Here is a 27,084-nt window from a genome sequence, read left to right on the forward strand (position 1 = left end):
AAGACAGTGGTGAGGACAGCCATGATGGACGGCTTAGAGACAGTGGTGAGGACAGCCATGATGGACGGCTCAGAGACAGTGGTGAGGACAGCCATGATGGACGGCTTAGAGACGGTGGTGAGGACAGCCATGATGGACGGCTTAGAGACAGTGGTGAGGACAGACATGATGGACGGCTTAGAGACAGTGGTGAGGACAGCCATGATGGACGGCTTAGAGACAGTGGTGAGGACAAGAAGGAAGTACAGTAGTAGTAAACACAAACGTTTAATCGACAGAGTCGTGGGTGACATGTAATGAATACTGAATACAGGACTACTTTGCTGAAGGTAGTTTTATTTATTTTCCTCTTATCACATATTGAGAACAAAACTGGCTCCATTGTTTGATCAATAACTAATGGTATCCCTTAATAAACTTGCAGAGGTCACCTTCGTCACGCCGTCTCACCCTCACCGTTTCCTGAAGCTACACATTCATCTCCGTCGGCTTGAGTTACTCTCAGAAGGAGCTCACTTGTTACTGCACTTTGTGCACGTTGGCTTGTTGCTAAGGTGATGGATCTGCTTACTATAAAACACAAAAGATTTGGTTCCTCCGGGTCGGACTTTCATCCCGCCTTCACCCAAACTCAACTTAACTGCATCATTTTGTGTTTGAGCCAAAAAATACATTAAACAGTGAAAGATAAATTAGTAAGAGAGTTTCAAGTTCACTTTGGCTTACAAGCTTTAAGCTAAGTACTATGTACTATGTGTAATATATGTGGCATGCTATATCCTGTCATTATCAATCAATCAGTCAGAAAGTCAGTCAGTCACTAAGTGGTTGGACACTTATTTCAAGATTTCAATGAGGCTTCTTCCCTTTCTAAAGTATCTGAATCTTTCTCAAGAACCCTTAAATAAAACAAAACAATATCGTCACGGCATTATTCACAATCTTTGTGTTGCAGACATGATTAAAGTAGATATAAACCAAAAGTGACATTTTTAAAATCAGACAACCTTAAAGTACAGTATTTTCCAATGTTTTAATTACGTTTAATATTAACTTAATTCTATGTTTAATGACAACATAAGATCACTGAAGCTTGCATGCTTATATTGAAAACAGTAACTAAAGTCCTCCTCGTCACTTTATCAACAGATTGAACAGGTTTACATTCGAGCAGCACGATGAGCATTCTAGATCCCTTTGCTAAGGTGTTGAATTCAATCCGAAACATCTCATGCATAAGTGAAGAATAAAATGTTTCAGTTACACAGCGAGTACTCAAAAGCAACGCGGCTAAATAAAGATTAGGGCTGTTTTGTGGCAGGTCTAACTCTGGCTAGAAAGATTCCTTACAATAATGAGCGGCAGCGAGACACACTGAGCGCCGTGAAGCCTGCCGACGATCACATCTCCCCCAGAGTACCTGCACAATAGTCACAAGCCAACATTCAGACTCATTTTATCGCTGCGTTACAAATGAACGCCGTTTCTCTTTAGTTGCACGGTCTGACCTCGAGAGCTTGCTGATGTCTCATCTTCATCGTCTGATGTCATGTCAACCTCCAAATCACTGCTTTCCTGATGGGCGGGTTCCTGGATGAGCTGGGAAGTTTCAGCGCCACTTAACACCTTCCCCGCCAGCTGCAGAGGCTAAAAGAGCAAGAGCGAGAAGAGCATCATCCAATTCTGTGCATATTCTGAGCTGTTGATTTAGAGCAGCATGGTTTGGAGCTGATTCTTCCCACCGGCTCCAAACCATGTCCCAAGAGCTCGTCTCTGTATCTGGGGATCGGGTTGACGAGCCCCCTGCCGTCAACATCAGACCCGTTCCCTGTGGTTCCCATGGCGGATGGTGAGACCACCAGAGGTCAGGTCCAAGTCAACCTTTCGGGCTGGCAGAGGCCGAGCCACCAGACGCTCGCATAGGAGCCCAGACCCAAGGCTTCACCCAGGAATTAAGTCACTGAGGTGATAGTCAAGCTCCTCGGTGGCAGGGCACCGGGGGTGGATGAGATTTGCCCTGAGTATCTACAGTCTCTTTATGTGCAGCGACTGTCTTGGTTGGCACATCTCCAGAGTACCGCATGGCGGTCGGAGACAGTGCCTCTGGACTGGCAGACCGGGGTGGTGGTTCCCATTTCCAAGAAGGGGGACCCTAGGATGTGCTCCAACTACAAGGGGATCACACTCCACAGCCTCCCGGGGAAAGTCTATTCCAGGGTGCTAGAGAGGAGGATAGCTGAACTTCGGATACAGGAGGAACAATGTGGTTCTCTTCCCGGTCGAGTGTACCACCATTGCTAACCTTCATTTGTCGGACCTGTCGCTCCAGCTTGGCCCGGGCCCGCTCGCTGTCCTTGAAGCGACTCTCAGCATCCCGCAGCCTCAGCAGTTCTTCCTGCAGCAAACTGTGTTGTCTCCGTAAAAGAGCCAGCTCTCCAACGGTTGACACCGCACTGGTTTCTCGACTTCCGACATCTCGCCAGAGAGGCCGCCATGGTCCTCCCGCAGTGTCCTGCGACTGCAGCAACAGCAGCTCCAAGATGGAGTCCTGTTTGATGACAGCACCCTGCAGGATGCGATGAGAGAATCCAGTTACAAAGGCCGAAAGCAGACTGGCTGTGTGTCTCACGGCTCATATAGCATGGAATTACATTTACGAGATTCATCACAGTTAAATATCCGTGTATCTGTGTAGTTTGTGATTTTGTTTGTTTGTTTTTTGAAGCGGAGTGCAGGTTCCTACCTTCACCAAGCCCAAATGCACAAACATGCAGATGGCTCAAACCAGCTGAGGAACACAAAGATTTGTGCTTTCCCCTCAAATAATTTAATATCACAGAGAATACTTTGCCTTTGGGATAGATAATCTCACTACTCTCTATATCTATTGCCATCAATATATGCAGTATTTTCAGCTTGCACTGCATGTAGCACAACATGTACACTGCATATGGACTGTGTGACGTCTGGAGTGAAATAGTCTCACCTGCAGTGCATGAAGGTAAACACTGAGATTCATCAGCCGCTGGTAGATCTCCTGTAAATGCAGAACGCTTACTGTTATTGACGATGATCATACGTGTTGCCCCTCTTTACATATGCAGACAATTTGAGAATCCTTCACCCCCTTACGTACTGTGGACGGTTTGTCTCGAACCCTTATGCAATCCTTAAGGGAAAAAGGTCCAAGAGTGTCATGGCAAATAAAATACAAATACAATCACTCGATTTTAATAGCTCATTAGCACATGATCAAATTCCGTTTTCTGAATGGAATTCATGGAATGAATATGCATATAAAGCATATGACCACTCAATGTAAATACAAGAGTTAGCATTCACCAGTTCACAGAAACATTCATACACACATTCATCCAAAAGTATGGGTTCATATACCATACCATGGTATATGAAAGTATCCAGAGAATTTTCTTTTGCCACACCATTTTTTTATAATATTGGAATTTGTATTTCTCAATTAAACGCAGCAAGAGTAAAGCTTCAACACCAGAAACCTGTGTGTTGACAAATCATTTATTTCTTCTGTAATAAATGAATTACCATATCTTAATACAACAAAGGACTGCTACTACTGTACCTTCAGCTTTTCACGCGACGGGTCGCAACAGCAATTCAATGTTCTCCGCTTATAAATAAAAAACTTTTAAAGAGCTTTTGATGTAATTGATTTAATGGTAGATGCTAAATAGACCGTGCTTTTCCACCTTTGCGGTGCTCAAAGCGCTTAACAATTAGCTCTCACATTCACACTCCAGTGGGCGGCTGCTGCCATGCAAGGTGCTGCCAGACCCGTTGGGAGCACTTTGGGGTTCAGTGTCTTGCCCAAGGACACTGTAAGGTGACTTTATTTGTACCTGAAGGTAGAATTGGTTTACAGCAGCAGAGTGTAACTGCTGCTGGTCGCAGCGTGCGCATGCGCCCGGGCAATGTGGGTGAAGTGTCTTGCCTAAGGACACGACAACAGTGTACACATGTGCCTGAGCCGGGGATCGAACCGCCAACCTCTCGATCATAGGACTACCCTCTCAACCACCGCGCCACCGTCGCCCCGTCTCCCCTGTCTCTAAGCCGTCCATCGTGGCTGTCCTCACCACTGTCTCTGAGCCGTCCATCATGTCTGTCCTCACCACTGTCTCTGAGCCATCCATCATGGCTGTCCCCACCACTGTCTCTAAGCCGTCCATCATGGCTGTCCTCACCACTGTCTCTGAGCTGTCCATCATGGCTGTCCTCACCACTGTCTTGTAGACCTGTCCCTTTGTCCTATCACAGAGCACACCTGATACTTTCCTCCACCCGTTCCAGCCTGCCTGCACACGATTCTTCACCTCCTTTCCACATTCTCTCCATCACTCTGCACTGTTGACCCAAGGTACCTGAAGTCCTCTCTTGACATATACCTTGTAACCGAATCTTTCCCCCTGGGACCTTCTCATGTACACACATGTACTCTGTTTTACTCCTGCTCACCTTCATCCCTCTCTTTTCTAGAGCAGACCTCCACTTCTCTAGATTCTCCTCTACCTGCAGATCACAATGTCATCTGCAAACATCATATTCTAAGGAGCTTCCTGTCTCACCTCCTCTGTTAGTCTATCCATCACCATGGCAAACAAAAAGGGGCTCAGAGCTGATCCCTGGTGCATCCCACCTCTACACTAAACTCCCCTGTTACTCCTACTGCACACGTCACTGCTGTCCTACAACTGTCCTACATGTCCTGAACTACTCTGACATACTTCTCTGCTACTCCAGACGTCCTCATGCAGTACCACAGTACCTCATGCAGTACTACAGTTCCTCTCTGGACACCCTGTCCTAGGCTTTCTCTAGATCTACAAAGACACAATGCAGCTACTTATGACCTTCCCAGTACTTCTCCATACTGCTGATTACAAATACTTACTTCTGCCCTTAGTCTAGCCTCAACCGCCTTTCCCCATAACTTCATCGTTTGACTCATCAGCTTTATCCTCCTATAGTTTCCACAACTCTGTTTGTCTCCCTCCTTGAAAATAGGCACCAGAACTCTTCTCCTCCATTCCTCTGGCATCTTCTTCCTCTAGGATTGTATTAAACAACCTAATTAAAAACTCTCCAGCTTCCTCTCCTAGACACTTCCACACCTCCACAGGTATGTCTCTGGGCCAACTGCCTTCCCATTCTTCATCCTCTTCATTGCCTTTCTACCTTGACTCAAGCTAAACTTTGTCACTTCCTGGTCTACAACAGATTCCTCGACGACCCTTTGTTCTCTCTCATTTTTCTCATTCATTAATTCCTCAAAATAATTCTTCCATCTTCCACTTCCTGGTTCCACCACCAGGTCTCCTTATCTCCTTTCCTTCCAGAAGACACACCCAGTCCTCTCCTACCTGTCTCCCTGATCACCTTAGCTGTTGTATTACAGTCTTCTGGAAGCCTCTCTCTCACCCAGAGCCTGTCTCACCTCTTCCCTGAAAGCCACACAACACTCTTCCTTCTTCAGCCTCCACCACTTTGTCCTCTGCTCTGCCTTCGTCCTCTTCCTCTTCCTCACCACCAGCCTATGCTGGCTGGCTACACTCTCCCCTACCACGACCTGACAGTCACCAGCCTCCTTCAAACTGCGCCATCTACAAAAGATGTCGTCCACCTGGTGCTCCTCCCTCCACTCTTGTAGGTCACCCTATGTTCTAGTCTCTTCTGGAAATAAGTGTTAACGAATGCCATGTCCATCCTTTTGGTAAAGTCCACCACCGTCTGTCCTTCTAGGTTCCTGTCCTGAATACCAAACTTGTCCATCACTTCTTCATCTCCTCTATTTCCTTCACCAACACGCCCATTGAGGTCTGCTCCAATCAGGACTCTCTCACTGCTAGGATGCTCTGAACCACTTCATCTAAGTCACTCCAGAACTTCTCCTTCTCCTCTGACTCACCTCCTACCTGTGGAGCGTAAGAACTTCTCCTTCTCCTCTAACTCACCTCCTACCTGTGGAGCGTAAGAACTTCTCCTTCTCCTCTAACTCACCTCCTACCTGTGGAGCGTAAGAACTTCTCCTTCTCCTCTAACTCACCTCCTACCTGTGGAGCGTAAGAACTTCTCCTTCTCCTCTAACTCACCTCCTACCTGTGGAGCGTACCCACTAACAATATTCAACATGCCTCCCTCAATCTCCAGCTTCAAACTCATCATTCTATCCGACGGTCGATTCTCCTCCAGACCAACGCTGCTGATGCAACTCTGCATTTATCCGGGCTCGAGACCGGCACAATGGGGAAACTGACAATGCTACATTAGCTCCTGCTAACCAAACTACACAAGAGGCTGCATTGCATTTGATAAATAAAAGTACCAAAAAAATGCGCTGGCGACGCTTCCGGGGTATATTCCATCTCAACTATAGAAACGCTGGGATAGGCTCCAGCAACACATGTGACCCGCAAGGCGGATAAAGCGGACACAATAATAAATATTTATATTTCATACGTATAAGCTTTTTATACTGTACATATGTACGTACTCATTCACTCCTCAGCCAAGTGCGATGAGCAGCATGCTTATCGTAACAGCGATTACTTGTCACACATACTTTAAAATTTCCGAAAGCTCGTTGTGACTGAGTCGTTAAATGTGTACTTCGGTAAGTGAGGATCATCTGTATTAAAGTTTGCCAGTGGGTAAGAGGATGCCGTTACCTTAATTGATCACTTTAAAAAGGAGAGATTATCACACCTTACTTAGCAGAACTAACCATCTACTTCCACCTTAGCGCCCAGCTCACCTTTGCAGCAAAGAAATCATGGATTCCATTAACCAAGAGATCCTGATCACCTGAGCAGAGACAAATACAAGTCAAGATGTTTTATTTGTTCAATGGACTAATGCCTTGATTAGTGCGACATGGATGTTGTGCATGTTGTGAGTAATGTTTGTGGTAAATGTTTTGTATGGCTGTCACTGGATTTGCAGATGTACACACCTTGTGCATTCTCCCAAGTATTTTTGCTGCAGAACATTGAGGAACGTAACTGAATCTTATCTTTGTATGTTGTGTGAAAGGTCGGAATCTTCAGTCACTTACTGGGATCTTCCACTTCCCGGTAGTTGTGATGGCAAGGAAGAGGGAAGTCGAAATTTGAGCCCAGAAGAAGCTCACTCAAACTGTCCACTGTGGAAACACACACACACACACACACACACACGCAAACTAATACGGCCGACACGAAAATCTCCCATGATACAAAAATAACAAATTTCCATGGAATCATCACAAATTCACGCATGCCGGTCAAAAAGGTCAATGACAACCATGCTGTATTTTTTACGGTGTTGCCGTGGCGATGCAAAAATCCCAGTCCAAAAAGGGGCGGATCCGGCCGTGAGGGCCGTTTGACGCCACTTGCGGCTTTCATTGTTTTTTATTTTTCCATTCATTCAATGTAAAATGTTTAGTAATGTCAAAACGTGTTTTACCCTCAGCTGTGGCATCAAGCAGGAGCTTCTCTGCCTGGGGAGCTTGAGGTGTTTCTGCCCTGAACAAGCAGCGACTGATGGGAGGCTGCAGGCCCAGCTGGCCACTTGTCATCTCTGCCAGTTCGCAGAAAAGAGTCACCCTCTCCTGCAGAAGCTCCAGCATTTCTCGATCCTTCTGCTGGAGATCAGCTGAGGGTGAGAAGTAAGAGGAAGAGTTCTACCTGCTGCAGTATCTGTTGCAGTGCAGAACTTAAACTTTTGGTCTGGGCTTCTAGCTGCAGCAGCTGATAATGGTGGACTCATTTCAGGATTTTCAACTCGGCTCCATAAACAGAACACATTCTGTGAAAGGATTTCCTGTTGATAAAGACATTAGATCCAGGGGCGGCAGGCGAGGCAGAACCTCACCTACAACACAAAGATACAAATAAAATAAAAACAATGATTAAATACAATTCAGCTCTCTGGTTTATATTGATTTTTAATCCAATCATACCCATGATTTCATAGTCAAGAATTTGCATATTTCTTGTTCAAACTAGAAAAGCGCTCTGAGAGCGCAGACCTCCTCCAAGCAGCTCATCCCCCTCCTAACTGGCTCCACACTGTCCAGTTAGGAGAAGGTTCTAGATTGTTCTTGGTATCTTTATACACCAACCATGAAAAGTAAAATACAATTAGAGTTGTATTTTACTTATTTTCCACAAGGGGGGCCGGGAGGTCTCAGACTCTCAGGGGAAGTCTATTCCAGGGTACTGGAGAGGAGGAACAGACCGATAGTGGAACAATGTGGTTTTTGTCCCGGTCACGGGACACTGGACCAGCTCGACACCCTCCATCGGGTAGCCGAGGGATTATGGGCGTTGGCCCAACCAGCCCACTTGTGTTTTGTGACATTGAACGCATCGCTCGTGGTGAGGAGTGAGGAGTGCTTCCCAAAGCAGGAGAATCTTCCTCTGCTGGATATGAAGGTGCCAGACTCGAGAAACAGCAGGCGTTTTTTGTTTCTATTGTTTAAACAATGAATCTGTTTAAAAACTGTAAAGTAAAATCTAAGGTCAGTCTGATTATCAGGCTAAGGTCAGTCTGATTATCAGGCTCTAGTCAGTCTGATTATCATGGTTAAAGTCAGTCTGATTATCAGGCTCAAGTCAGTCTGATTATCAGGCTAAGATCAGTCTGATTATCAGGCTAAGGTCAGTCTGATTATCAGGCTCAAGTCAGTCTGATTATCAGGCTCAAGTCAGTCTGATTATCAGGCTCAAGTCAGTCTGATTATCAGGCTCAAGTCAGTCTGATTATCAGGCTCAAGTCAGTCTGATTATCAGGCTCAAGTCAGTCTGATTATCAGGCTAAGGTCAGTCTGATTATCAGGCTAAGGTCAGTCTGATTATCAGGCTCCCTTTGGATGGCCTCACGTTTTTTACCGTTGGTCATCTGGGCCTCATCGAGTCACAAAGAGTGTAATCGTTCTTTTACGAGAGATCGGGAATCTAATTGACGATTGATTCAATGGATGGAAGCTGAAATAAATGTAATTGTGTTCATTGATGTGACATCATTTGATTGGGTGGCACGGTGGTAAGTAGGTCACAGGTTCAAATCCAACGTGGGCACTTTTTTGTGAGGAGGTTGCATGTTCAGCCTGTTTGGGTTCACTGGATTTCTCTTTAATCGCCTTTCCTTACCTTTTAATCTTCTTAGATGGGCCTTGTGTTCAGACTCTATGAGGGGGAACTCCTCTTTTGATGGACACCTGAGCACACAAAACATGTGTGTGTGTGTGTGTGTGTGTGTGTGTGTGTTAAGCAGTCCGTTAATACACAAAACAAAACGAAATGATGTCTTGACCTGCGGACAGTAATAAATCCCTATAGGCTATGATTGACAGCAGGATTTGTTATCCCCATTTTGAGTGGCTCTTATTGTGCACGTGGTGGTGCACGTGGTGGTGCACGTGGTGGTGCACGGACCCACCTGCCGACAGTGTACTGGATGTGGCGCTTCCAGATGAATTTGTCCTCTTTAGAGGCAGCGTGGAACTCGTACATCTCAGGAGGGGAAGAGTCACTGATTAGGAACATGCCTCGCTCCTGATTGGCTATATCTCTCACAATCAGGTTCTGGAGGGAAAGCACTGGAGTTTTGTCCTGAGTCAAAGTTATTGGAGGGGGAGGACATGATTAATCGTCTTGTCATTAATCTGAAGAAATAGACTAATTTAAGTGAATGTGTGTAACTGCATGCGTGTGCGTGTGCGTGTGTGTGCGTGTGCGTGTGTGTGCGTGTGTGCGCTTACCAGACATGGGAAGATGTACCTCTGGTCTTTCTCCTGCAGACACACCAGAATGTCTGTCATCAGAAGGACCTGCGTATCTACGGAAAATACAACATAAAAGTGGGGTTGGGTTTTATGAGCGAGGGCGTAAAGGTCATGCATAGGGCCCAGAGGTCATAGTGGGCGTAAAGGGTGATGATGAATATATTTATTAGAGCAGTACGAGTACAGTCACACAGTAGCATGTATTAAAGTACAAGTACAGTCACGCAGTAGCATGTATTACAGTACAAGTACAGTCACACAGTAGCATGTATTACAGTACAAGTACAGTCACACAGTAGCATGTATTACAGTACAAGTACAGTCACGCAGTAGCATGTATTACAGTACAAGTACAGTCACACAGTAGCATGTATTACAGTACAAGTACAGTCACGCAGTAGCATGTATTACAGTACAAGTACAGTCACACAGTAGCATGTATTACAGTACAAGTACAGTCAAACATCCTGTCTCAGAGGAGCATTTCTAAAAAGCCCTTGCGGTCTTGTTTCCGTTGAAAGCCCTTCGTACATAAATCATCGACATTTAACAATACAAATAAAAATAAAACCAATATTAAATTACTCAATTGATGCAAAATAACAATACATTAAAAAGACACATAATATGTACAATGTAGGTGGACAAAAAGGGGGGGGGGATTGATCCGGAGAGAGTTGTGATGACCATAGTGGGACGCACATGCGTCAAACTCAAGGCCCGCGGGTCAGGACCGGCCCGTAATGGGATTATTGGGCCTGCATGCTAATCTTTGGCCCACTGGTTAATTATTCTTTGACAAAAAAAAAAAAATCACTTTTAATGACTTTGTAAACACACATAAAGGGCAAGAAATGAACGCTACTGATTTGTCATCTGTTTTAGGAAAGTTCCAGGTTCAGTATATTCAATAAGGTAATTAGCAGTAATTCCTTATCCTTAGCAGAAACAAGCAATGAGTGTATTAAAACACATTTTATAGAACACTCCAACTTTTTGGTTCATAGTCTTTTGCAATAGATGGAAATCTGATCCTACTAAGCTCCTATACAGATTTGGATAGTCGCCAACATCAAGAGATGACTTTATCCTCCCCTTCAGGAGTCCAACAGACATAAGCCATAATATAAACTCTTAACTCCATCATCCGTGTGTGAAAACAAGCATGGCTGCATTACGGCTATTACATGGAATCAGGAAAACAAATGCGTTCAAAGGGTTTTGTTCAGCAGAGTTTATGTCGACATCTACGAACGGAATTTAAGGGTCTCGTGTAGAAATCCCTCGAGTTTCAGATTCCTCATGGCTCAAGCTCATCTGAGGTGGTCGATGCAGAAACACAGTCGTACATCAGTCTGTGTGGGAAATGGCTCTTTAACCTCTGGGCTGGAGAGGAGAAGGACCCGTTTGACTGATCCTCTCTCATCCACAGACAGTCACCTCAGCGGATCCACCTGTATCTGGCCCTCTATTCGGGGTCCGCCGGAGTCTGGAGCAACACTTCAGACTCCAAATGTAACATCTGTTGAATATTTGAGCCGGTTTGCACCTGATCGAAATCTTCTCGGCCAGATATCCACTCTTGTGGAAATGAAATGTGTCTGTTCTCCATGAGTTGCTCATCTGTGCAAGAATATATCTTATGTCTAAGACATATTATACATACACATGAGATATATAAATATATTTTATATGCCTGTCCTGCTCTTCAGTAGTATTTTTACATCGCTAACTATGTGCACAGAGATTCGGCTTTGATTCTGGCTACGCATCGTTCACTGTAAATCAAAGACTTTGTACCTTTGAGACGGGATCCTGGGGTTTTCCATAAAAGGATTCCGTCATGGACGAGTCTCCGGCGGAGCAATTCTCCAGGTTTGAAAAGTCCACCATCTCTGACTCGTGTTTCAGCTCGGGGGTCCAGTTTAGCTTGGATCTCTTGAAGCCGCTGTGTCTTCTCCAGGTCTTCCATCTGCAATGCAGAAAATGAGATTCTTTCATTTGGAAATGACATTGAAATCAAAATTGGAACCTTCTCGCCTCCTCCTCCTCCAGACATCTCAGTGCCAACCATGTAGCCTTAGTCTCCCGGTAATGTCATTTTGCCTTATTCAACATCAGAAGAAGTCCCTACTCTCGGTCCTAAACTCTTCCATTCCCTCTTCACTGGCTGCTGATGCCCTCGTCTTCCTCCTCTTCTTGCTACTGACCCACACTAATCCAGTTTCCAGCAGCGCACCGTGTGTTACCGTTGCTGCCGGCGGCCGCCGTTAACCCGGTATTTCTTTATTTATATTGATCTGCATAATTTCTTGCACGCCGGATGCCATTCTTGATGTAATTCTTTGTATTTATCCAGGTTTGAGGAACAAGAGAGAAACTGACAATGCAACATTAGCTCCTGCTAACCGCACTACCCACGAGGCTTTAATTGTCTACTTATTACCCTCGCCGAAGAAGAGGCGAGGATATTGCAATTGGGTAGCGAAGTAGCGAAGCCAAGAGATCATTGGGACTCCGATGTGAAACTTCATCTAGCCATCAATGAAAGCGTTTGTATGTTTGTCTGTCCGAGCGCATAACTCAAAAACTAGTAACCCAATCGACTTGAAATTTTTACACAAGCAAGGTTCTGTCCGTGGCTCGGTCCTCCCCGAGAATGGCGTTGATCCGGATCTGGATCCAGATTCTAGAATTATTTTTACATCTGGAATTGTGCCTGTGCTGTAAACTGTCACTTTAAGAGGGAGGGACACGAATGGCATGATGGGAAAAAGAGTCCAGCAGGAGTCTTGTAGTACGTTCCGGAGCAGCAAGCTAGAGCAGGTTTGGACCCTCTGATCCAGAAGCCCTGTTTACTGTCTCACAAGATCCAATAGTCTATTGGAGGCGGGGTCTGCAATCTCTGATTGTCGTTTTCTAGTTAAGATTTGCAGAGGAAAGTTTTGCATCTCTGTGGATCATACTGTTTTAAAACCCATCACACTGGTAAACCCTACGTTACTGATCTTATAGTAAAGTATGTGCATTTTGACATTAAACACATAATGGAATGTCATGATGAAGAAAGTCATAAAAATAACAAACGGCCACAGATTTGTCTTATAGCAACATTTTCATACCTGTTGGTCTACAGAATTAAGAAGTTCTCTGATCAGGGAAAGTGCCTGGACCAGAGAGGAGCTTTCTTCTTCATCGTCTGGAAGTCAAACAGAAAATAGATTTTTGTGAAAGACATTCAAGGTAACACTAACTTAGCCACCGTTTCCAGAATCAATTAAGAGTGTTTAGTGATTATTCACTTTACCTTGTTCAGTAAGTTGATTTTAGATTTTTTAGAAGCCACTTCCTGTTAATAATTGATGGAAGCGCCGACAAAGTATCTCCCTCACAGACATTTAAACCTTCAGTAATGGATGGATCATCTAATGTGAAATCATCTAATGATGTGAATTTCAGATATGGAGCGTGGGAAAGATAAAACAAAATCTAGAAACCCCTCATGGGAATGTCGAGATCATTGGGACTCCGACGAGAAACTTCATCTAGCCATCAATAAAAGGTCTTTTGTTTACAGAAAAAAGGCACCATGCTGCACTAACAGATATTTCAGCTGAGCTGAAAAAACTGAACTTGCATCATCTTAATTAATTGCCCCACCAGGACCCTGCGGTCCCAAAATGCTGGCCTGCTCGTGGTTCCAAACATTTCCAAGAGCAGACAGGGGGGCGGAGCTTCCAGTTATCAAGCTCCTTTATTGTGGAATCAGCTTCCTGATTGGTTCGTGAGAAAGACACCATCTCTATGTTCAAGAGTAGACTAAAGACTTTCCTTTTTAACAAAGCTTATAATAATAATAATGCATTGATTTTATAGAGCGCTTTTCTAGATACTCAAAGACGCTTTACATTGTATTACATTATTCATTCACTCCATACTTGGTGAGATGACGGGGCGAGGCTGCCAATCTGAGTCATCAGTCCTCCTGACCCCACCGACATTCACTCAATCACTACATTCACACAGGCAATGTGGGTGAAGTGTCTTGCCCAAGGACACAACGACAGTGCACACATGTGCCCGAGCCTGGAATCGAACCCACAACCTCTTGATCATAGGACAACCCTCTCATTGACTATAGTTAATCAATACAACAATCAATATGCTGTCATAGGCCGGCCAGACCTCTTTATCTGATTATTCATGTTATAAACATATGTCAGTAATCTCTCCCGCTGTTTGTCCCTCTCTCTCTTTCAGGTCCTGTCCGTGGTGCTGCAGAACCTGGACCTGTGTCCCTCAACACTGATGTCCATATCACTAGCATTAGCATTTATAGCTTTATATCGCTAGCATTAGCATTTATAGATTTATATAGCATCTTGTACAGCAGCTTATATGTTACATGCTCTCTCTCTCTCTCTCTCTCTCTCACTCTCTACCCAGCCAGCCCAGACAGATGGCCGTCCACTATGAGCCTTAGGTTAGGAGCGAGGAATCTGTCTCCAAAGTTCTTGCTCTTGCTCAAGGTTGTATGTTTCCCTGCAGGTCTTTCCTTGCTACACCTGTAAAGTACCGAGGAGGTACTTTACTGCTAGAATCTGGTGCAGTAGAAATAATCGTAACATCATTCGAGGACCCGTCCTGTTCCGTGTGTATTGTAGACTCTGGCTTCGGTGGCTCGGGGCAGTAGGCCTCTGTCTCTAAATGTTTTGGTAAAGTTGGGTTCTGTAAGAGCAGGTTATTCTCTCGTCTTCCCTGAAAGTACCTCGAGATAACATTTAGGAATTGAATTAAATGACTCGGATCATTTACCGCTGGTGTTGTCCAGAATGCGCTGGATAAGAACAGGATACTTGGAGATCCGCTGAGTCACCAACAGGATACACTCCTGAACGCCATGGCAACGTAGTAAAGGTCCTCGATTGACCCGCTGCCCGGGAGAAGCACAAATGAACATTTCAAGTCATCCTTTTGTCCTGAATGAATCCCCCCCCCCCCTCCCCGTTTCCTTGACACGGCGCGTCTTCTTGCTTTCGTCATGGTTGTGACGGTAACGGCACGTTTCCATCTTACCCGTACGAAGCACTGGAACCTCTTGTCTCTAGCCAGCAGTTCCTTGTACAATTTGACGGCCTTCGAGTGACGGCTACAGAATTCAACGTAGGTCTTCCTCATTTCATCCGCACACTGGCCTGAGAACTGGCAGAGCACATGCAGCTGCTGGATTAGAGTGCAATATTCTGACCTTGCATCTATTGCATGTCAGACTTTCAGAATTGAAATGAAAAGTGTTAGAATTTATTGTTCATCAAGTTAAGAAGCTAAAAACTCATGTAAAGCCTGTCGAGGCGTTTATTTTAGCCGGTGGTTTCTAGTCCCATTTGTTACCTCATAGCATCTCCCTCCTACAAATGTAGTATTATTTATACAGTAGACCTGGATGCAGATCACAAAATAGTCAGTGACACGTAAACCTCATAAATACATAGTTTTATGCATCATACTTTATGTAGAAATAAAGTCACAAATGTTCTTGGATCAAAGCCTTGATCCAGATTTAATGTACTGGATCTGGGTCTGCCCCAACCCCCTTACGAGTCCACAACATGTTACAATTTCATTATTACAACCTAGAGAAGCACTCAGAGAGCACAGACCTCCACCAAGCTGCTCGTTCCCCTCCTAACTGGATCTACACCGTCCACACGGTGATCTGGATCAGCACCAGAAGGTTCTAGATTGTTCTTGGTATCTTTATACACCAACATGAAAAGTCAAAGTGAATCAGTTTTAACTGATTCTTGAATCCGTAAATGGGTTTTAATGTTAAAATGTAATATTCTTCCTGACCTCATTCTGGATCTGATCCGGATGAACTTCGGTGCTGAGATAGATAGTCACCTGCTTCAGCAGAATATCTCCCAGACGGTGAATGGTGAAGTTGTAGCTCGATCCAGACTGAAGGTTCTCGTTGCGCCTCAGCAGAAGCTGTGCCAGGAAATGGGAGTGTATCCTGATCAGCTGGTCCAGGCGGGGGAAAATGCCGTGCACGGTGCCGGGCTCCAGCTGGAGCTCTCCGAGCATGGCCTGTCGGAATACTCGTTCCATGATGAGCAGCGTTCGCATGTGGTGCAGCTCTGTCTGAATCAGCTCTGAGGAAATATCGCCACACACAGCAGGGAGTCCATTTAGTCCACTGTGGACTGGCCACCGACGTTCTATCTAGACACTGTGCGTAACATTTGTGAGCTAACTTTCTCTCCCGATTCGGTAAAGTTTATTTATTTAAAAAGGATCCTGATTAGTCGATACCGTGGCATCAGCTCGTCTTCCTGGGATCCGGGATTACATGCATCATATCAAATCATGAAAGCACTTTACCGAACATATACACAATACATATACACACAATACATACACATAATACATATACACAGAACATTATATCAGTGTACCTCAACAAACACTATATTCACGCATTCGCCATCAAAACCAGCTCCCAAGAGGGCATCCAGAAAAGAGAACATTTAAATGCTAATTACAGGACTTTTCTGTTACGGACTAACGTGAGCGGACCCCAGAAAGCAGAGAATGGAGACGGTAGCAACAGTTCAATTATCCTTTACTGATAAAATTCAACATACAAAAAACAACCTGGAGCTGCTCACAGGATGAGGGTTGGATGGAGCCCAACGTAATCTATAGGACAAAAAATACACAGCCGAGAGAAAAACTAAAAAGCAAGATCTACGAACAAGGGGCGACTGGCTGGTGCCGCAAAGAATACAGGGCATAAGATCCAGCCACACGTGAACAATCCGATCACAAGAAACACAACAAAAAACTAAACACAACCTGGCTGCGGTCGACACGAGCGAGACAAGAACAGAGACGGGAAGTGGCCTAGAGACGGACAGCACAACGAGGCGAAAACCACACAATAATCCGACGGGGAGCAGCGGGTGGGGCAGGGGTTATGAGGGCTGGTGGTGATTGTGAAAATCAGTCTAAGGTGTGTCTGGGGTGACCGCAGCCAATCCGCACGTCGCAGGTCCTGGGTCGACAAACAGAACAGGTGTGAGTGATGCTTTCTGAGGTTGTATTTGAATTAGTATTTGTTGCTGGATTGACAGATGTGAAGAAGGCAGCGGCTCCGCTGAGCAATAGCACGATAAATAACTGTCTTTTTTAGGGCGTTAGATTTTGGGTGAGGTAACGCCGGAGTTGCCAACATATGAATCCAGATCGTGGCTACGTTGTGGCCAAGGCTCTACTGGAAGATCACTTTGGAAGTCCTTACAAAACTGCTGCTGCATACATCAGCAAGGCTTTGTCATGGCAAACCATAAGAGCAGAGGACACCAGGGCGCTTCAGAGCTATGCACCATTTCTGCGTGGCTGCTGTAACATCATGGAGGGGCTGGAATATGTGCAGGAACTGGACATGCCTGTGAATATGAGGGCAATCCTTGCAAAGCTGCCGTATAGGATGAAGGAACGCTGGCAGAGCAGGGCTCAGGACATCATGGAGTCGACTGGCCACAGAGCGAGATTCAATGATCTGGTGGGATTCATTCACCAAAGGGACCGCCGCGTCAGAGAACAAAAGGGGCCGCCGCGACAGAGAACCAAAGGGACCGCCGTGCTAGAGAACCAAAGGGACCGCCGTGTCAGAGAACCAAAGGGACCGCCGTGCTAGAGATCCAAAGGGACCGCCGTGCTAGAGATCCAAAGGGGCCGCCGTGCTAGAGAACCAAAGGGGCCGCCGTGCGAGAGAACCAAAGGGACCGCCGTGCTAGAGATCCAAAGGGGCCGCCGTGCTAGAGAACCAAAGGGGCCGCCGTGCGAGAGAACCAAAGGGACCGCCGTGCTAGAGATCCAAAGGGGCCCCCGTGCTAGAGATCCAAAGGGGCCACTGTGTTGCTGCTCTATGAAACATTCAATGGAAAACTGTCAGCAGTTTAAGGAGAAGCCACATGGAAAAAGTGTTGAGGAGAGAGGGAGTGTGTTTTGGATGCCTTCATCAAGGCCATATCAGCCGTAACTGTGACACAAGATTAAAATGTGAGATCTGTAGTCAAAACCATCCGACTGCACAGAAACCGACAGATCACTGCTAAAGAGGATGGACTGGAATCACCAGAATCCACCTCCGTCTTTCATGCAACTTGTGGACATACAGGGGCCGGCAAAGGTCAACCACGCTGTCAGTGCTTCCTGTTAGACTCAAGTCCTGCTGTGAACTGTGGGTCAAACTAAAATGAGTCCAGCCTTTTCCCTGTCCTGCCTCGAGGTGGCCGGAGAGTTCAGAGTTCCATTTTCTCCCAGAAGTTACCATGCAAGAACAACTGCCAGTCACTACAGGCGACATGGTAACCTCACAAGATCTATTGAAGCGGCCATATCTATCAAAGATTCACACAGAGGTCGATCTGCTGATTGGCATTAATGCACCCAAGCTGTTGGAGCCGTGGGAAGTCATCAACAGCCAAGGAAATGGCCCTTATGCGGTCAGAACTGTGCTCGGTGGGGTAGTCAATGGCCCGCTGGATGGGAATGATGAGCTGTACACCGGAACGATATCAGCCAGAGGAAAGACCAATTTCCAAACTGTCTGGTGCATGAGGTCTGATTATTGTTGTGATGGTACAATATTTGTTGTATTTTATGAAAATGTTTGAGAATTGCCATGCGTGGTACCATGCCAATTAGGGGCCGGTGTGGGGCAGCCAAATGGAAACTAGTGGAATGTGTTTCCTGTGTCATGCACTGTGGCCTCTAAGGTATATAAGGCAGAGCCAATCAGGCAGAGCCAAGGCGTTGACCCGGAAGGGCATACAGGTTTTGACTGCTTTGGCAGAATAGTTTTACCCAGATGCTCGAGTTTTGATTGTAATTGTGTTGTATTTTGTAATAAATTAGGACCATTTTTTACCTTCTTAAGCCGCTTCTGGACTCTGGAGCTCGTCTAACTGAGAACTACCGGCAACGCGACAATAGCCCAGCATCGGGCTGGCTATTATACTTGCAATATGCAAGACAGATGGCAAATCATTTGTACCGATGGAGTCAAGTTGAATGTACAACAGGGACATAAATTAACTGCAGGTGAAAGTGGATGATCTTGTCACCGTAGACGACGTCCTGCCTCTTGATGACATTTTTGCGTTGTGCCTGCAAGTAACTGCTGTCGACCGCCATGCTCCACGAGTCGGCCTTAAAGCCCTGGACCTCAATCTCAATCTCCTCCAGAACAGACGTGTAGCAGATGTCTCCTAAACAAGAGCAAAAGGTCCGAGTGAGAAAGTTATTTCCTACCTTTATAATTCTCCTCAAGTACTAAGGTGTGTGGAGACACTGAATTATGGGTCTGAGGTGTAGCGAATGCTATCAGAGAGGTGTAAAGGTGTTTCACACATCTCTCTAACCGAGTCGAAGGCAGGCCTTTGTGTCCTCTGGGCTGTAGCCACAGTTTAGCAGAGGCAATGGATCAGTTCGGTTAGGTCCAGCCCGCCAATAGACCATCCTCATCTTCACACTGGTGGTCAGTCTCTGAGATGAGCCCCGTATCACTCATTGACATGTCTGATAAACCAGATTCTCTGACTATCGACGGTTGTGTCATGCGAGGAAACATCGGTCGAATTCCATATAGCTCGACATCCTTGTTAAATGGAAATCTACCACAAACTCATTTACATAACTCCTAATATCTCTTATTAGGAGTGTCCGACCGTCCTTACCATCATCAGTGAGAGACTCCACTGACGCAGCTCTGGTCCTGAAGCTGAGGGAATCTGTGGACTGGGAGAGGATCCTGCGCAGCCCCAGTGGAGACTCATCATTCAGGGACCTAAAACACAGATCAAGGTTGGGGAGGCGGGATCCAGCGTTCCAGCTGTGAGTGATCCTGATCTGCCTCAACACATTTAACAGAATAGTACAGCTAAAGCAACCGTTTGGGTTTTCAATACTGTAAGCAATTTAACCGCCTTAAAGCGATCCCTGACTGTTTTCACAAATCGGTCTAAAAACACAAGAATGTACTTCTACTACATAAATACAGAGACAAAATATATATTTATTTCTTATAAGATATAAAAGCCGGTTTGTTTGGGGGTCGCCAATGTTGTTTACGTCGCAAGGCATTCTGGGTGTGACATCATTTGTTTGTAGTGCCGAGCTCACTATTGATTTGTAGTATATTGATTAGCAGTGATCAGCTTCTCCGTTCAGCCTTTACAGTCTGAACCACAGCGTCAACGACGACGTGAGGACAGTGAGGAAGAAGCCAGAGATGAAAATCAACGGGAGAACTCTAGATTTGGTCGTTTTGTTCTGTGTTCTGCGTCGCCATGCTAACAGAGAGCGAGTGTCGGCTGAAAAGAGCTCCGCCTCTCCCCTGTAAAGGCTGAACAAAGGAGCTGATCGCTGCTAGCAGATTGCTGCCATACTAATCAATAGCAGTGAGCGCAGTGCTACAACCAAATGACGTCACACCCAGAATGCCTTGCGATGTAAACAACATTGGCGACCCCCAAACAAACCAGATTTTACCGGTATATCTTATAAGAAATAATTATATATATTTGTGTCAGGCCTCGAGGCGGGCCTGCATCATTCCCTCACCGTCTCCCCCTGTCTGCACCTCACAGAGCTCCTGCAATCAGCTTCATTCCCATCACCTGCACCTCATCAGCCCGGACACTACTTGAGCTCAGCTCAGTCACCACACCCGTGCCAGATTGTCAGTGATGCGTCCTACTCTCCAGCACTTGATCCAGGCCTCCCGTGCACCGACCCCGCCAGCTTCCCGGACCCTGCCTCTTTGCCTGCCCCTTGTGTTCTGTCTGCCTGCCCTGCCTGACTACCCGGTGTCTGACCTTCGCCTGCCTCCTGGACCTTCCCTGCGCCTGCTCCCCCCCGGCTCTGTCTTCCGCCCATTTGGGTCCTACCCTGCCTTAGGCCGTGACAATTTGTCTCGTTATTTATGTAGTAGAAGTACATTCTTGCGTTTTTAGATCGATTCGTCAAAACAGTCAGGAATCGATTTAAGATTTACAATTGTGAAAGTTTAAGGTTCCAAGTGCAAATATATTTTGTCACTGGTGATTACTTGCTGTGTAACAAGCATCAGTAGTGTGTAACAAGCAGACAAAAGGCATGAGAAAATGTTGTATGTGCGTAATTTAAATAATGATCTTTATATAAGAACAGCATTGGGTCGATGACTGATTATAATTAAATTACTTTGTAATGCAAGATGGAAATGTTTCAAAAATGTGATTTTTCAACACATGGCATTTTCGCTATTAACATAATGCAGCTAAATGACCTGTGAGGTTCAGATGTTATAGGTTTTTGTTTTCTGTACCTGACAGCGGGATAGACTGCCCCTTATCCCTGGGTAGGTCTTCCAGCTGTCTGTGCCCAAGCTCAAATAAAAAGCCTGCCCCAAGGTTGTATTGTAGCTGCTGGCCAATGAGAGCAAGGCTTACCCGATGTTGTTAGTCGACACGCTTTTAGAGAGACTTAGGCTGGAGCGACCACGGCGGGATCCCAGCATGGACTGTCGGAAGCTGTCCGAAGGGTAGATGGCTGAACTGGGACGATCACGCATTCCTGCAGCTATGGGGTTAAAAAAAAAAAAGATCATACATAGGAGGACGACAGCAAGGGAAGGAGAATGACGATAACCAGACCAGCATGTACTGGATGAAGAGGAACAATGACGAAGAGGAGAACAACAATATATAAAGGATGAACTGAAAAAGTAAGAATGAGAAAGGGAGAGGGAGGCGAGTTGGAATAAGTGTGCGTTTCAGAAAAGGTCTCACTCTTTGTGCGGAGTGTGACGACGTGTGAGGCCGAGTTAGTCCGCACCAGCGCCATCTTCTGCTGCTGCAAGTAAAGAGCACAAAGCAACATGCAGAAACGCTGTTGGTAGACGTCCTCACCTTCAAGTCATCTCCCACGGTGCTTCAAATCACTCTTAGCGTGAGTAACATGGAGGCATGCATCATTTCAGTTGTTCCTGATAGCAGTCATCGCTTACCGGTACTCCTTTCTAAATGATGGTTCACAGCACCAGTTTTTGAACTGAAGCGCGAGAGTATATTAAACAGAGATCCTGTGCACATTCAGCTCAGCGGGCACAGAGTGAGGCAAAGAGTGAGGCACAGAGTGGGGCACAGAGAGAGCCACAGAGTGAGGCACCCAGTGAGGCACCCAGTGAGGTAGAGTGCGGCACAGAGTGGGGCAGAGTGAGGCACAGAGCGAGGCAGAGTGAGGCACAGAGCGAGGCACAGAGTGAGCCACAGAGTGAGCCACAGAGTGAGGCACAGAGTGAGCCACAGAGTGAGCCACAGAGTGAGCCACAGAGTGAGCCACAGAGAGAGGCACAGAGTGAGGCACAGAGTGAGCCACAGAGTGAGCCACAGAGTGAGCCACAGAGCGAGGCACAGAGCGAGCCACAGAGCGAGCCACAGAGTGAGCCACAGAGTGAGCCACAGAGTGAGCCACAGAGTGAGCCACAGAGAGAGGCACAGAGTGAGGCACAGAGTGAGCCACAGAGTGAGCCACAGAGTGAGGCACAGAGCGAGCCACAGAGCGAGCCACAGAGTGAGCCACAGAGTGAGCCACAGAGAGAGGCACAGAGTGAGCCACGGAGAGAGGCACAGAGTGAGGCACAGAGTGAGGCACAGAGTGCGGCACAGAGTGCGGCACAGAGTGAGGCACAGACCTCCAGCAGCAATATATTCATTCATCGTCACCTGTTGGAGGAGCGATCATGGATCCATCGCAACAAAAGATCGGATACTGGCTACGAGCTCAAGCTACTTTTTTCCTGGGTGATGGAGCTGCTCAGTCCTAAACAGGAAGCTGCTTTACACTTTCAGGACATCCTTCAGTCCTTCAGGTTTCAGCCGCCGGCGTCTTACCCTCTGTTTCATTTTGGTGCAGTGTGGCAACGCGTCTCTGCAGCGGTTGTGGATGGTGACGCTGCAGGCTGTAAAAACGACAAAGCAAAACATGATCGCATCTTTCCACGTTTGCATTGCCCCCAGCATGTTCAGGCGCTTTGCAACCGTTTCCGAGTACACGTTGGTACTCGGCGAATATCTTGGCTCGCTGTAAATACATTCACCCTCTTTCTGAAGCCTGAACTTTTGCCCCCGGTTGTTACCCTGCCCTCTCACTGTGTTACCCACTGGGGCAGCTGAGGGCCTCCTTGGCAGTAATACTCTTGTTGCATGCCGAGCAGAGCGTAGTTCCTGACACCGTCATGGAGGTGAAGAGGTGTCCATTGTTGTAACGGGCCTCGCGCTCCCTCACCGCCTTTTCTTGCTCTCTCATGCGCTCCCTCTCTTTATTCTGCAAACAGGGGAGGCAAAATGTGAAACAAGACTTGAAAGGTGCGTCTAACTGAAAGGGAAATGGTTCAGGGCCGCGTCCTGGGTCCACTGGCATTGCTGGAAAAAAAATTCATGATGGCTCATATCGGACCCCTTTATGACTGAGTCTAGGTGAGTGAATTAATGCAGATTTTGTATTTAAGTAAACGGGAAAATCCAAATGGGAAAATCCAGATTCTTTTTGTATCCAGACGGGTATCCGGATCACTCTCAGAATATAATGGGATCTAAATTAGTCAAAGACCCATCTTCAGATTACTTTCTTTTTTTAAAAATCATGATCCATTTTTCCGTAATCCTGCTAAATACACGGCATCAAAAAAACAACTTCCTTGGTAACAAATCCATTGGCATGCTCAGAAATCAGAATTGGTTATAAAATGAAGCTCGTTATTCATATCCATCTCCATCTCTAATATTAAATACACAGTAAGACGAAAAGCAAGTGTAGCCCGTTATGAGAAAGATCTCGATAATATCCACAATTCAGATCCAATCCGGATAAATTTCAGTGGTGAGACAGAGGCCCCCACCCGACACGACCGTGTCAAATTCCATAAACACCGGTCGATAACCCACCGAGATATTGAGGAACACATTTTGAATCGCCATTGACTGCAATGTTAACAAAAATTCAGAATCCAGGATCTCTTCTGGATCAGCACCAGAATGTTAGCATCTGTTCCTGGTAACATTCCCGACATTTCCTGAAAATCTCTTCCAGATCTGTCTCGAACATTTTGAGTTACCCTGGTAGCGGACAGGCAGGCAGACCATGGCGATTACATAACCCCTAAATAATAAAATAATAAAATAGAGAGCAGAGCACGGAGGAGAGTAAGCACTGTGAGGCTGATGAGGAGATGAAGAGCAGGTGCCCTGAGCAGCACAGGTGAGGTGGAGGAGCTGATGATGGGTGTGGCACGCAGATGTCGTGGAGTGCTCTTTTCCTAGGGTCTTTGAAGTGCTCCTCTTGACTCCACCTTTTAGCCCGCCCCCTAGTTAGGAAGCCGATTTAACCCACCAGCTTCCGGTAGGGTGGTCTCTGCTGCTGCGGCGGTATTGCGTGGTTGATCTTGTGCGCCAGTGTTGGCACTAGTGTATTTTAACCCTGCACGCCGTCAGGGGTGGTAAATTCAGTGCCAAGGCAAAATCTCCGAAGGTATTCATGTTAGCCTTTTTAACACGGTCCGTTCTCTTACAGGCTAGCCTGCCGCTGTTTTGGCTACACTGGCCTTTTGGTTTCAGCTGCTTTATTATTTTGCTTATCTATTTTTACTCATTTAGATTTATTCTTATTTTGTGTATTATTTGTGTTTGGGGTTCTTCTCATTAATTAATTACTTTTGACGCTGTTATATGTTTTATTCAGTTGCCAGTGTGGCCATCGCAAATGTTCTTTTCCGCCCACTGGGTTTGCCTTAATTGATTTTGTGTGCTTCCAGTGCTGGGACCCTCCTGGTGGTTGGGCAAGGCACTTGGGGTGAGGGTTTCTCACCTCTGCACTAGTTTAGAAGTTTGCTGTGAATACGAGGTTGCCCCCTGGGCACTCCCCTTGAGGTAGGCCGCTCGCCCTCTGTGATCTAAGCCTGGATATTTTAGCTGAACTCCAATCATTTCTTTGTATTTTAGCTATAGGCCTGTTTTTGACTTGTGGGATTCATTTAATTATTGTCATCTTGTAATAAAACACGTCTCTGTCCTTTGAATCAGGAGTTTACCTGAGTCTTCTTTTTGTTTCTGGTGTTTACTGAGCCGTGGCAGTAATTGGTGAGTTCCGGCCCTACCCAACCCTCGGTTTACACACAGCAGAGAGAGTCGAGCAGGAGGGTGGAGCTACGTGGAGCAGGAAACTCCAGCCGAGTTTCTGACATTAACGCCGGCAAAAATATTACCTCCCCTGCGGAGATAAATACTTGTATGGCTTATTTCACCAGAAGTACTCTGACAACCCTTGACTTCGTGTTGTGATTGGGCGTGGACTTATGGGCCCTGGGCTGGTTCTTCTGCGTGTGGCTCTGGTGGGGCCCCGGGGGGTCATTCGTGGGGTGCTGTTGTGGCTTTGGGTGATCTGGGGGTTCATGCTGCTGTTGTTGGGTCCGGGATAACTGCCCTGTCCTTAGGTGGAGGTTCCACGCATGCCAGGTCCACCACTCCAGCACCTATTGAAACTCGATACGATAAATAATAAAACTCCAGCAGTGACTAACGTATGCTGTCACTATTGAGCACAAATGCAGACAAAGAACAAGAAAAAACAGAGTGGCCTTATTTGCCAGGTATTATTTAGGGCCTTATTTTCATGAACTTTTTGCCATGTTTACTTTTTGATTTGTCCTCATCCATTTTCATTTCATTTTTGTCTTGTCTGCATTTGTGTTGAATGGATTTCCAGATGTGAGAAATTCTGTGTAGCTGAACAATGACAAGAACTGCACGATCCAAGGTCGACCAGCGATGGCACCCCCAGCTTTTGTTTTGTAACCTCAGTTCCCTGCAAAGGTGCCTCAAGTGGCTGTTTTAAAATGTTTATTTATATGCATTCTTTAGGCCAAAACATTTATAGGAAAGCAGTAATATCACAAACGCCCACTGCGATTTCTATGGCAACAGTTGCTATAGTCAGAAATCCAGTGGGCAAGCACAGTGCACAAGCAAAAGCGTCCACCACCGCCCACATTCGAAGTACACGCAGCCCTGTGCATGCAACGCAGCTTCAGCAGAGCCGGTGGCCTGAGCCCCAAAGAAAAGAGGAACTGCTCCGAGCGTAGGGGCAGCGAGGGAAGACAAGAAAGGGAAGCGTGAAAATCCGAAGGACGAGGAAAACATTTACATCCTTTGACTTTGCAGGAATCAAAATTTGTGTCAACAGATTTTGTTGCTTTGTTGTCAATCAGATGCCGTCACACGATCACAATGAGCCGACTCACCCGCAGGTTGATCTCCCTCACCCTCTCCTGCCGGAGCTTTGACAGGTTGGCAACTCTGGACATTGTTAAGTCTGTTTACTCTCGAGGTAATTAGCAAGTCCCAAAGTTAAATATCCCAAAATGAGATCAAGAAAATAGCAACGTTGCAAGATTTTCTGAGGAAAACGAAGATAATCCTTCCTCAACAGAAAACTGTGTTTTGCTTCTGCTTCTTGTGAAGAAACGGTTCCTGTGAGAAATCTGAATCATCACCGCCCCCTCACACGCACACACTGACAACGCACACACACAGCGCCTGTTCACCTGTCATCAATGTCCGCTGTGGATTTTATTTTGCCGTTTTTTCATCCTCAACTTGTTTCATTTGCTAAGAAAAGTTGTCTCAGAAATATATTTATGGGCCAAAGAGGTTAAGTTGATTGCGTTTTGAGTCGGTCCGTTAATGCGGGTGGCAGCAACTGTTCTGCTGCTTCATCTGCAGCTAGCGGTTTGGGTCGACAGGAAACGGCATCTTCACATATTAGCATTAGCATCGCAGTTATTTCTGGATTATAATTAAGAATAAATGTACTTTATTGAGTTTGAGTTTATTTAAACAGGGACAATACATATTGATGAACGTTTACACGTAAATATGTAAGATTATAGCCAACGGCTAATTTCCATCTTTAGTCCCTTTGACATCAACAACATGAAACAACAAAATCAATAAAAACAACGTCATAACAAGTAGAACAGTTCTACTAAAAAGTACAAAATAATAATGAGGATGATGATATTATCAGAAAATCTGTGGATGGTCCCCCAACAATTAGCCAACGGTAAACAAATATATAAGTTTATGCATGGGTGTGGCTACAACGTTGCTCTTCCAATAGTCATGATTTAAACTGTTTGGTAAAAGAGGTCAGAGTTCACGTATCGTGGTTGGGAT

General features: G+C 45.9%; 1 protein-coding gene across 1 annotated transcript; it reads right to left on the reverse strand.

Moving 5' to 3' along the window:
* Positions 1–1,323: 1,323 nt before the first annotated feature.
* On the reverse strand, positions 1,324–26,213 carry LOC137903332 (rho guanine nucleotide exchange factor 2-like). The gene is made up of 23 exons (XM_068747485.1): positions 26,151–26,213; positions 23,017–23,179; positions 22,747–22,814; positions 21,643–21,706; positions 21,304–21,433; positions 19,549–19,658; positions 18,937–19,080; positions 15,707–15,957; positions 14,879–15,004; positions 14,618–14,735; positions 12,925–13,001; positions 11,603–11,774; positions 9,779–9,855; positions 9,457–9,629; positions 9,168–9,235; positions 7,480–7,668; positions 7,088–7,174; positions 6,788–6,837; positions 3,137–3,169; positions 2,987–3,037; positions 2,303–2,566; positions 1,472–1,647; positions 1,324–1,420 (listed from the first exon to the last, which is right to left on the reverse strand). The coding sequence occupies exons 1-23, from the start codon at positions 26,211–26,213 to the stop codon at positions 1,324–1,326; spliced, it is 2,751 nt and encodes a 916-aa protein (XP_068603586.1).
* Between the last annotated feature and the right edge of the window lie 871 nt (positions 26,214–27,084).

This window comes from Brachionichthys hirsutus, chromosome 13 (genome assembly GCF_040956055.1).
Source record: "Brachionichthys hirsutus isolate HB-005 chromosome 13, CSIRO-AGI_Bhir_v1, whole genome shotgun sequence".
Lineage (NCBI taxonomy): Eukaryota > Metazoa > Chordata > Actinopteri > Lophiiformes > Brachionichthyidae > Brachionichthys > Brachionichthys hirsutus.